The sequence below is a fragment of the Miniopterus schreibersii genome (assembly GCF_964146895.1).
Source record: "Miniopterus schreibersii genome assembly, chromosome: 19".
Lineage (NCBI taxonomy): Eukaryota > Metazoa > Chordata > Mammalia > Chiroptera > Miniopteridae > Miniopterus > Miniopterus schreibersii.
In genome coordinates, this window is record NC_138119.1 from 16,691,695 (window position 1) to 16,704,230 (window position 12,536).

The 12,536-nt window shown below is 43.3% G+C and overlaps 1 protein-coding gene and 1 long non-coding RNA gene across 2 annotated transcripts in view; both read right to left on the reverse strand.

Annotated features, from left to right (window-relative positions):
* The window catches only part of LOC308548579, a 256,809-nt gene that overhangs the window by 119,842 nt on the left and 124,431 nt on the right, over positions 1-12,536 (reverse strand). The window lies entirely within an intron of this gene.
* The window catches only part of SLC9C2 (solute carrier family 9 member C2 (putative)), a 43,409-nt gene continuing 31,813 nt past the window's right edge, over positions 941-12,536 (reverse strand). Inside the window, exons 19-25 of the mRNA XM_081120645.1 lie at positions 11,419-11,517; positions 10,057-10,224; positions 8,566-8,697; positions 6,741-6,926; positions 5,107-5,191; positions 3,141-3,202; positions 941-1,520 (exon numbers count right to left, since the gene is read on the reverse strand). Of these exons, the coding sequence (XP_080976771.1) occupies positions 1,485-1,520; positions 3,141-3,202; positions 5,107-5,191; positions 6,741-6,926; positions 8,566-8,697; positions 10,057-10,224; positions 11,419-11,517 (768 nt within the window). The 3' untranslated portion in view covers positions 941-1,484. The remainder of the gene's footprint in view (positions 1,521-3,140; positions 3,203-5,106; positions 5,192-6,740; positions 6,927-8,565; positions 8,698-10,056; positions 10,225-11,418; positions 11,518-12,536) is intronic.

Here is a 12,536-nt window from a genome sequence, read left to right on the forward strand (position 1 = left end):
ATGTGTGACCATGGTGGCTATGAGAGAAGCGTAAGGAATCTGAGACAGCCCATGTGACTTCAAAGAATAAGCACAGGATGGATAGGCGTGGAGTTTTGTCCTACAGCTCTTTCAAATACATGGTGATGTGCTTTCAAAGTGAGACTGGAGGGCAGACATCTGCTTTCTGCTAATTTATTCCCTGTACTGCAGATCTCAAGCTTCAAAATGCATTAAATTGCATGAGGAATGTGTTAAAATGCAGAGCCCAGGGCCCACCCCAGACACTGGTTCTACAGGTGGCCAGAAGTTTTTCATTTGTAACAACCCAGGTGATCGATGCCGAGTACAGCAGACACTGCACCCAATACCCATTCCTGGTCTTTACTACAAACACTCAGATTGTATTAGGGTTGACAAGGTAAGGTGCCAGCTAAAGTTCACTTAAGATGATAGGTGTGGGCATGTGACAGTGCTTCCCTGGGTGGGGCCCCTTCCTGACTAAAGGCAAAGCCTCGTAAAAGAGAAAGCTCCTTGTCCAGCTGAAACGCCGGTGGGATGCCCAGAGTGACTGGTGAAGGTTTGCTATCCTGAGAGGCAAAGCAGCCAAGGATGGAGGAGGGGGAGGCTACAAGGAGCCTGGGTCCGTGATGATGCCTCAAGCCATGGCACCAGTCCTCTTCTGCCTATATCCAGGCATCTGATTACACCAGAAAAATGAAGCCATTTGGGGTTTCTGTAATGGGCAGCCTCACATGATACCTCCTGACACAGGGGCACTCCACAGCCACTCTTAGAAAGGCTGACCTACATGCTAGGTGTCCAGAAGGCTCTTCAGAAATAGTGAGGCTTGACTCTTTCTCTTGTGTTTCCTTCTATCATGGTTTTCCCTAGAGTCCAGAGGCTTGCATTCTTTCAAAGTTTTGTTGAAATGAAAAGGAACAATGAAATCTAATAAACAGACCACAAACTCAACTTTATTTGACTTTTAAAAACAAAATGAAAATCGTATCAAACAGTACTATGCAATGTAAGATTGTTAACTTCTCAACTTTGCTTTCAGTAAGTAAGATTATGGAACACACATCCAGTTATCAATAGTCACTAAATTGGGGAGGGGGGAATCACTTTACTCTGGAAAACGTTAGGGGAGCACTAATTATAGCAATATCACAAATCACAGTTATGGATTCTGTGCTTTAGATGGTAGTATATTGTACAATGCTTTTAATAACTTGTATTTTACTATGACTTGCTCTCCCCTGGAGCAGGGTTCCATTGGTAGGCCATGAGTTCTGAGATCATCTTACCCTGGAGAATTTTTGAACAGCTCAGGTATAATGCAACTACTTAAAACTGGAGCTTTTGCAACAACCAATCAATTGCTTATAAAATAAATGCAGCAGTACATTGTTTTATCAACTTCTCGTCAGATAATCCTTCCGCACTTGAGCCAGGATATTGGCTCCGTCTTTAACCTGACTTCACATATCGGGTTAGTGCCATTAATGTCCTTTTCTATAATGAGATCCAGTGTCCAACTATAAAAGAAAGTCAAAAGTAAAATATTACACTGTGCATTTCAGAAAAAAACCTAATGAACTTAAATATGCCAGAAAACTTATGAAAAGTTTCCATTTTATTATCTGGAACATTCCCTCTAAAAGATCTTACATTTTAAGGACTTTGAGTGATACATTGTCAGTAAAGGCGTGTGCATCTCTATACCGTCCAACGTCAGCTTATAAAAAGATACTACATTAATTCAATTAGAGTAGTCTCTCTCTCAAGGAAAAGAGAAATGCTAGGAGAATTGAATTCCAATTAACTTTGTGACTGATTACAGGGTAACTGGAAACTTTTTTCTTAAATCAGAATGAGAATGTTTTTAAATAATGGGGACTGGAACAAAACAGTGACCAATGACGAACCCAATTACCTGACTCCTAATTAGGTTTCTCATTTGTGAAATAGGGTTTCTATAAGAAAGAGGAGAAAGTGACTAAAAAGAACTATGTTGCTTTGTTTAAAAGGCTCATTAACCATAAGTTTGGTCAATGCAACTTTCTGTCCCCAAACAAAACACACTACAAACCACCTGGGTTGTCAGAAATGACAATGGCAGGACCAGAATGTCTATTAGAAGGGCCTTAGGGTGGCTGTCTGGTCAGGGGTATGGTGGGCTTGAAGCTGCACTTACACAGGCTCACCATATTTAGAGGGCATGTTTATTTGGGGTGACTTGGCATCTGGGGGAGGGAGAGGGCTGAAGACCCCGGAAGCCCATTCTTGACACCATTACTGCTATCTGGCCGACTTTGCATTTTCCAAGTGCCCTATTGCTCTTGTCAGAGCTGCCTTTTTCACTCAGCAGTGGGCTGGGGCCCAACTGAGCTCTGTTAGAGCGCCCAACAGAGACCCCTTGAGTAATGTATCTGCAGGCTACCCCCCCCCAGCCACTAGATGGGCCTCTGTCCTGGCCCAATGTGATCAGCCCTCTCCCTCCCCAACTCTAGGCATGGCTTCCAGCACGTCTTAAACTTTTCTAAACTAGCCCTGATTGCTGAGGAAAGTAGGAAAGTTGGGGCCAAACCTAAGTGGCTCCCTAATAAAATGTTTTGAGGTCTCTTAATTTATCTTAAAAATCCATGCAAATTTGTCATCCTACTCCAGAATATGTGTTTTCATATAACCTAATAGTGAAATGAGTTAACTTTTTCCTTTAAAATATCAAGTGAAACTGATACGCTAGGAAGGTGCCCATGACCAGCCTGTGGCCCCATGTGCCCCCAGCACAGCACCCAGACATCCATGGAAAATGCAGACCCCAAAGGGGGGAGCATCAATGCTTAGATGTTAGTGACCTTCCCTACCCCAATCCCAGAGATCTCTACTTTTGAACTAAACATCAAAGGAAGGGAAGAAGGAAGGTGGAAAGTGGGGGAAGGGGAGCAAAATGGCATCTTTCAAAAATATTCTATAATTTTAATTTTTAAGTAACTCAGGTGAGCTTGATCCTGATTTTTCCAGATCAATGAGCTTTCGCTAAGAGTCTCTTTTTTCAGCACCCACATTTGGCTGTTTGACTTCACAGTGTATTTCAGCTGCATGGTTTCATATGCACAGTAAGGAAGCTCTGACCCAAGCGCCGAGTTTCTTACCTCATCTTTTCGCTTCCAGTGGTGCTCTCTGCTGGCCACTTGAGGACCACTGCTGGCTGGGTCTATTCAAACACATGCATCAAACACAAAAACCAAATTAGGAATTTAAGAATAAAAGTAGCAGAAGAATATTTTGCAATATCAATTTGCTTTCTCCCCATAGGTTTCCCTTTCCCTTCCTTTTAAATGGGCTCTTAACTTTCTTCCCGCAGGGAGGTTTGTTAATAGGCTCCCGATGTCCAATACAGGACTGAGAAACTCAAATGACAGCAGGCAGGTCACACACATGATTAAAGTGAGCTAGATATAAGACAAGAGGGAGCAGTGTAGACTGTGGCAAACTGGACAGCATCTGCTTCCCCAATAGGAGCCAGCTAGTACTCAGCTCTGTCTGACTGTTGCTACGTACAGGATTGAGGAGTGAGTGACGGCAGATGTTCTGATTTTTTTTTTCTTCAAGAAAAGCTCAAAATCTGGATTTTTTTTTTTTTAATGTGAAATTTCTGGATGCTTATACTTGGCAACTAATTTTTAAATTGTAAAAGAAAGCATGTATATGGGTGAAATCCAGTGTACAGGCTGGATCCAGTCCATGGGCCTACCATATGTCACTTCTGTCCCCAACTCATTGGGGAATACAGAGTGATATATTTCCCTCAGTGTCCCTAGAATCATTCAAGGAAGGAGAGAGGCCTACAGGTCCAGGAAGAGTAGGGACCTGTGCCCTACTTCCACTTAGGATCTCTGACTCAACAGCCCTCAGGGTATCCCAAGGCTTGCCATACACTGCTGTGCCCATGAGTACTGTGGAGAGGCAGAGTGGCAGATGCAAAGGGACCGTAAAGGCTGCCGTAATGGTCATCTCAGTGTCAGCCAGCTCGGACAGGAGGCCCAGGAGCAGAGGGAGCTTCCCAAAATCAGATGCTGCATATAACCCCTGAACAGAGCTTGGAAAGTGAGCCCTAAGAATGTCTGAGTTGAACTTGCTTCTAGGGGATAAGTGAGATTACATATTGAATGTCTGTCTCTCCTCCCCACAAGGGTAGACGCCTTGTTTGGCTCACTCACTCCGCACAGTGAGCAACACACAGTGGGGTTGCATTTTACAAGAATTATGCAAATGAGAAACAATGAGATGCAAACCATGAATAAAGTGTCGCGTTAGGCACCCAATTTGAAGTCATGTATACCGCCCACCCCCCAATTAGCAATTCACTAAGAGTTGCATTATGTCTAAACTAGCAGGTCACACAAATTTTAAACACTGGGGATGGTGCTAATTAGAGAAGTAAATCAGGAGGACTCCTTTAAGCTGGGGCAGATGAAGTAATAGTGACAAGGGGGCTCCATAAGGCAGGGACGCTGAGCATTGAATGGAAGATCTTGAATGCATTTTCTCTAGAGCAAGGGCTTCCTATCCAGTCTCCTTTGTATACTGCTTAGCCCTGTGATACATGCAACTGGGTGCTAATGTACATCCAGTGACTCTAAGTACTTGGTGACTGTGGAAGCACACCTCAAAGCACGTCATCTGAGTTGTGGCCATGACCGTGGTTTGGAATACCCAGTGAGGATGGGTCGGGTTCCGTATTCCCCTTGGGTTGCTGGGAGCAAACCAGCTCCCCACACCTGGGCCCACTGTGCAAATCTGGCCCTCCCATTCCTACTCTTCCCCAGTGGTGCTATGTGGCTCCAGCCTACCAGGGCAGGAACAGGGTAAAACAGAAGCTGCTCCCCCGACCCAACAAGGGTATGGAGGGAAAGTCAGAGAGCAGAAGGAGCCACCTGGATTTCAGCGTCTAGAAGTCTCTGATATGTGACCTCCCAGAAACAATGCGGCAGTCAGGGTGGGCCCAAGAATGGGGGTTGATGATAAACCCACACAAGGCCCTCAAATCAACTTAATTTTACATTTATCAAAATTCCTTCCCAATGGTTTTCCTACCACTAAGGGGATACCCCTTACCTATGACCTTGGAACTAGTGGTGTTTTCGCCAGACTCAGATTCTTGGATAATCAGTAACTTACTTAAATCTGAAGTTCCCTGGACCTAAATAAGAAAAGTCTGCATTAGTCAAAAGCGCATTCTTTCATCTCTAAGCTGGCTGCTTCCTAACCTTTCCAAAGAATATTAAAAATAAGCCAAAACCTAGAACTGGGCCTGCAGCCTACACTGTCTTTCCCACTTCAAACCCTCTTTAACATGGCTTCAAAAAGTCTTCTACCAGCAAATTATCTTTTGCATATTTATAGACATCAGAAAGGAATGTTCTGTTCCTTACTTGTAACTGGACTGGAAATTCCCAGTTTAAAACAGAAGCCACTAAGTTACTTTTACACCTCCATTGATGTTCAAGGGTTCAGGCAGGACCCAGCCTTCCCACATGGCAGAATGGTCTTCTTTTTTTAGAGTTTTCACCCACAAAATCTGTCCTCCCGGAATGCAAGTAGCAGACAAGTAACAATAACTATCATTTCTAGATACTTCATATTATGTCATTTAACCCTTACAATACCCTTACGAGGTGACTACTGCTGTTATCATCCTAATGAGGAAACTGAGCGTCAGAAGGCAGCTGGGCTGGGCTCCACACACCTCATGGACACAGGGGTCAGGTTTTAAATCCAAGGATTCCTGACTCCAAACCCTGGTGTCTCAACAAACTCAGCCACGGACACTACTCTTGTTGTCCCTGCCACACACACACAGACACACACACACAGACACACACACACAGACACACCCTTCTTTCAATGCTAAAGAGGTTTTCATTTTCTATTTAAAAGAAAACATTTAAATTTACTTCATCCTCTGAATTGTTGGGACAAAATAAGAATGTTATAACAGGGGCAAATGCACTTTTTAGGAGGTCTACCAACTTTTCCGGGACATAAATTTCCATTAAATGAATGACCTTTCCCAGCCTCAACAGGAAGAAAGTGTCTCTTCAAAAGGGGAGAAACTTACGACCAGATTAAAGCATATCAGCTCTTCTCAGGGGCTCCTGGTTGTCCCCACTCCCGGGCTCCACTCTCCCATCCCCCTGTGGTCCAATGGGAGGTGACCTTTTAGAGACCTTGCTTCTGCTGGTCTCATCCCCCATTACCTCTAGGTGTGCACACAGCTCCCTTCCTTACAAAGGCATGGGTTGAGGCCCAGGGCCTGCTATTAAGTTGTGCCCACATGCCCTTGGTGGCAACAAAGTGACCTGGTCCTGACTCTGCTCCCTTATTATCAACCAATCTGTGTAGATACTTCCAGAGACATACTAGCACAGAGTGTCACTGCCTTGGTGTGAACTAGGAAAAATGCACCCCATGCGTCCTTCCTCTAGGGGCACAGCCCCGTGCCAGGGCAAATAGCATGGTGAGCAGAGAGGAGATGGGTCCCAGCTCCCACCTGCCCCTCGATCACACCCTTGTGCAGGGCACACAGTACAGAGAAGTCCTAGGTACCTTTTGACTATTTTGTTAAGGGCAGGTGAGACCTGCAGAATCTCTCCAGGTAATATTTCTCTTTAAGGTGGTCAGTTGAGTTTTAAAGTCACTTATGCGGTACCGTGGAACACAAACGACTCTTGAGAAATGATCCTCCTTACCTGCTCACAGGTTGTAGGTAAGATGCAAGGCGCAAGGTACTGCTTCTCTGTCTTTGTATCCATCACACTGCCATACACGACAATCACCAACTTCATGGTCGACCTGTCAATAGTCATCTCGTTACAGTTCGATACAGTCTCCACATACGCCACATTGACTGCCACACACTTCTCAAATGTTAATTCCTACAATGAAATTACACAAAATGTCTAAATCACACACAATGACACATGGTATCAAGAAGAAAGAAAATTTGACAGCAATACAGTCATAGTAGGGGACTTTAATATCCACTGTCATCAACAAATAGATCTTCCAGACAAAAAAATCAAAAAGGAAACAGCGACCTTAAATGACACACTAGATGAGATGAATTTCATATTTACAGAACATTTCATCCCAAAGCAGCAGAAAATAGAGTCTTCTCAAGTGCACATGAAACATTCTCAAAGCTAGATCACATGTTAGGACATAAAATAAGTCTTTAACAAATTCAAGAAGGTTGAAATCATATCAAGCATCTTCTTGGATCACAAAAGCATGAAACTAAAAATCAACCACTGAAGTACACCGTAGTTGCTTCCAAGTTTTGGCAATTACGAATAAAATTGTATATACATCCGTGTACAGTATTTTGTGTGGACATAAGTTTTCAGCTCCTCTGGGTAAATATCAAGGAGCACGGCTGCTGGATTAAATGGTAGGAGTGTGTTTAGTTTTGAAATTACTGCCAACTGCCTTCCAAAGTGGCTGCACCAATCTGCATTCCCACCAGCAATGGATGAGAGTTCCTGTTGCTCCACACTATCTACAGCATTTGGCGGTGTCAGTTTTCTGCTAGGTTGTCAGGCTGTTCTAATAGGTGTGTAGTGGTATCTCAGTGACGTTTTAATTTGCATTTCCCTGAAGATGTGTGATGGATACGAAGCATATTTTCATATGCTTATCTGCCATCTGTATATCGTCATCGATGAGGTGTCCTTTAAGATCTTAGGCCCATTTTTCAATTGGGTTGTTTGCTTTCTTATTGCTGGGCTTCAAGATTTCTTTGGATATTTTGGATAACAGTCCTTTCTCAGATGCGTCTTGCAAATATTTTCTCCCAGTCTGTGGTTTGTTTTCTCATTCTCTTGAGATATACTCATTTTAAAATCCAACATTTATATCTGGTCTCTCAATTCAGTGAATATTGTCGAACTTCGGGTCTTTCACTTCCCCAGTTCCTGACTCATAATAAGGGCTCAAATAATTATTATATGGGACATAAATATGGGATTGAAAATTGTACTAGTCTAAGAACAAATTTGAACCACTACCTTTTTGGAGAGAAAGTTCACAGAAGAGGCTTAGTCAACTCAGCAAAGATTTTGAAAAGGCAGGATTTATATGAATGATTTATATGAATATAATATAAGCAGCTGAGTGTTCATTAACTCATTTTAATTAACACTGTGCTTGGTTCTGGGGCATCTACCTATTTAATATTTGCTGAATCTTTTTTTTTTTTTTTTAAGGGATGAGAGCAGGTAGCCTGGGAGAATTAGCTGTGACAAGAGGACTGACAACATGCAGGAAGTCAGGAAAAGTGAGTGGTTAAAATTCTGGAATCTAGAATCGTACTTTTGAAACTTATAGAATCTTCTTAACGAATGTCACCCTAGTAAATTTAATAAAAATAAATAAATGAATAAATAAGTATATTCTTGAATCTCAATTTAGAAGATTGGGCGCAACCGTCCTTTCTTTGTCACAAAAAATATGAAGTGCATTTTGTAAAAAATACAGTAAATGAAAGTTCACTTATGTTTTAATTGAGTCACTTACCTCATCGATGAGAACTGACTCAAAATACTGAGAGGCAGTGTTGAGAGCAAGCTTTAGCCATATTTTGTATTCCAGGGATGGCCAGAAGACATCAAAGCCCTCATACAAGTCCTCCAGGGAGATAAAACAGGCCTGAAATGACAACACGTCATGCGGCAAGCTCGATTCGGAGCGACGTTACAAGACCATCAGAAAACAAGATGCCTGTCGATTTAACCTTCATCAAACCTCTTAGAAAAACTATCAGCTCTCATATAATTATGATACTCTGCCATTTAAAAGCACTGTATTGTTAGCCCCAGCGGCGTGGCTCAGTGGTTAGAGCGTCGCCCCTTGGACTGAAGGGTCCCAGGTTCAATTCCGGCCCAGGGCACGTACCTCGGTTGCAGGCTGCAGGTTGCAGGCTTGGTCCCCAGCCCTGGTCAGGGTGCATGGGGCGCATGGAGGAGACAACCAATCGGTGTGTCTCTCACACCGATATTTCTCTCTCCCTCCCTCCCTCCATCCCTTCCACCCTCTCTAAAAAGCAATGGAAAAAATATCCTCAGGTAAGGCTTAAATTAAAATAAATAATAATAATAAAAGCACTGTGTTGTTGAAGAGGCTGTTTGCTATGTATAAGGTAATACAATTTACAGTCCAATTAAAGCTATAGACCTACTGATAGGCCAGGAAAACCCACACCCGTCAATAGCTATGATAAGGACACGGCTCGTGAGCCCAGGATTCAGGAACTAAGCCACACAACTTACCTACTTTTATTGCCACAGTACATAAAGCGAGCTCATGTGCAATCTTTGCCTTCAGAGGCGAAATACTTAGCTGAGTAAGGAAGACAACGCTTTCAGAATTCACGTTACACGAAATTGGGTGAATTCAGTTCTGCCTTGTGACTGAATTCATGCCTCCTCTCCTCTTCCAGAGATGAAATGGTCTGAAGCTGACCCAGCAACACGCCCTCGGTGCCGCACACCCCTGGGGCTCTGGCCCCACTCTGTTGCATCTAAGCGCCAAAATGCTTGATTCTTTGTAAGCAAGAACTTCGGCTCCTTCCTATTTGAACCCCCCACAGCTAGTGGGATATCGGGCTACTTATTTGTTCAGTAGATAACTTCCTACGTAGCAAACGGAAAATGAAAGAAAGGGAGATTAAAAACGAGCGTTCTTTAAAAACACTGCTCTCGGCCGGTGCCCGTTTCCTGAGCGCCTATACAAGCCGCCACTTCATGCAGGTGTGTTCCTTCCTAGACTTCGTAGCATCAAAAGTTCGATATTCTCTTTTTTAACGACAGTCAACGAGGTTAAAAAATACCTTGCTCCAGATGCCACAGCCAGGATGTCAGTTGCCAAATGTGCCTGCCCACTTGGCAGGCTGGTTGGGGGACTAGCCGATGCATCAGAGCGCGAAGGAGGCAGACACGCTGGCATTTCTCATTTACTTGAGGGGGAGTTAGCCAGTTACTCACAAGACAGACAGAACCAGGGCCTTACCTGTAAAATGGTCTCACAGGTGGCGGTATATTCAATTTCGCGCTTAAGCAGACAACTCAGCTCTCCGATTATGTCCCCACAAGTACAGTACTCCGTGAACAAGGTGTGGGACTCACTGTCCGGCCTAAGGCTACTGTCGATTCCGAAGGTCGGGGGCGGACTGTGCAGCTGCAGAGGGAAACCCCACGTTAGAAACCCTTGCCCGGCCCACAGGGCTCTCACCCTTTCCTGCAGTCATCGCGACGGAAGGAAAAGGTGCTTTAGGAATCCTCTCAGGTGTGAATTGGGCTTCACAGAATTCACGGTTTCTTTCACATTTCAACTCTCTGAGGCACGGATTGTTTCCTATCTTTAGCTTTACAGCTTTCTAGTTATAAACCTTCCTTATATAAAATCCCACACGAAGTAGTCATTGCCGTCTGCAACGAACGTCACTCCCCCCAAGTCCGTTAGATATTCTTATTGTAACAAGCTAGTGCCTCAAGTGAACAAAAACACAAAACACCTTTTGACTGCATGAATGCATAAATCAGACATCTGAATTAATCCACCTCTAAACCAAGCCATGATTTCAGCAAAAGCCTGTCTCCCTCTAGGATGCTTAAGAATAGTTACCAGGAAACAGCAAAAGAAAACATTTTTAGGGTGAACACAAGATGGTTGAGTTCCCCCCAGGAAAAGGACTGGTAGGCATAGGTGGGGAAAGAAGAAAGGTATCAGACTTCAGGGGGAAGCTGCAGGAGCCAACCAGAGGATTACAGAATTTCCCAGAAAGTTTAGCTGTAAACATCAAAGACAAAGGAAATAGGGAACCAAGGGTCACTGAAGAAGTTGCTGTGACAACCCTTCCCTCTTCTAGTGACCACCATTCAGACTTTTAGAGGCATTTGTGCTTCCAAAGGACTTGGGCAGTTTTAAATTTTAATTTAGAATGTGGTCCAAAGGCCCTTTGTGCAACGAGGAATGTCCCTGCTTTTTACAAACCCTATTTGACCTCCGAGGGGATGTGACACTGTGGTCCACTCCCTCATGCCTGACTCTCATTTTTTTTAGGTGAATAACTCAGCCACTCCGAGTACTGGGTTCCTTAACCCAACATCATGGAAGAGACTGTTTCCTCCCAAGACTGTTGTGAGGAATTAAGTAACGACTACGAAAACATTTTGTAAAATGGCAAGCACCTTTCAGATGTTGGGTATTAGTATCATCTCTCAACTGTAGTGCTCACTCTGAGAGGAAATGGTTTCATTTGGAAAAGAGGTTATATTAACATTTTGACACTTGCTTGGTTCCTAAATTTCTCCTTACATTATAATTACATACTTCAAATACATTTTAAGTAAAGAATAAATAGTCCCTTACTACGGCCATTCCTGAAATAATTAGGTAGATTCCCTGTGGCATTTCACCTTCTCTGCAAATGACATCCCCATAGTCAAAATAGGCAAGTCTGGCTTTTTCCTGAAAGAAAAAAGAAAAGAAAACATCAACACAAAAACTTCATAGTCTACTTTTCACAACAGAAATATGATTTTAAAGCAAAAATGACTTTCAAGTAGCATAAAAACACAAACTATATCCTTTGGTTTCTTAATGAATTATAATAACTGACATACCTTGTTAACCTTTAGAAAGAAAGGGACAAGCAAGCACACTATAGACTTTGTGATCAGTAATCAGGACCGTGACTGATAGAAACACCCAATAAATGCTGGGCTGCATAGATGTTTACAATAAAGTGTGATCATTCTGACTAAGGAGACAGAGTCAGCATGTTCTGGTAAAAATCCAGAAGGGCCACAGGACTGTGTCTTGGGTGTCCAGGGAAGACTTTATAGAAGAAGGGACAGCTAAGCTGAGGCTTGATGGAAGAGGTACAGCCAGCCAAGACTTGATGAGGTGAAGACCATTCAGGGCAGAGGGTTCAGTATATGCAAAGACCAGAAGCAAACAGAATATCTGCTTGGGGTAAGCACTCAGTATGTCCCAGGCAGGGTGCCGTGGACACCAGGACTCAATTATCCACTCGGTCTCAACAGGTACAGCGACTACGGTTTACAATTGTTTTAGGGACTCACAATAATATTTCAGTTTCTTAAAATCAGAGGGAACAAAAGAACTTTTAGGTAGAGGAGAATGTTTTAATACTAAAACAGTTAGTACTAGTTAGTACTAATATAGTCATCTTCACATGGACACAGTCATAAAGTATAATTTTTGGTAACTTTTTAATGGAGGAAGAGGCCAACTAAGGCAAAAGCGCCCAAGGCCCATGAAAAGTCAGGACGCAGCCTCGGGGAGGCAGGGCTGGAGAGGTCCGCCAGAGCCAGGTCTTGGAGGATCTCAGAGGCCCATTCAAGAATTTGTGTTTTTTTCCAAAATCAGGGGGAAGCCACTGAAGGGTTTGCAACAGGAGAATTATGGTGACAGATCTGCATTTTACAAAAACGTGTGAGAAACTTATTTCCAAATTGTGTTAG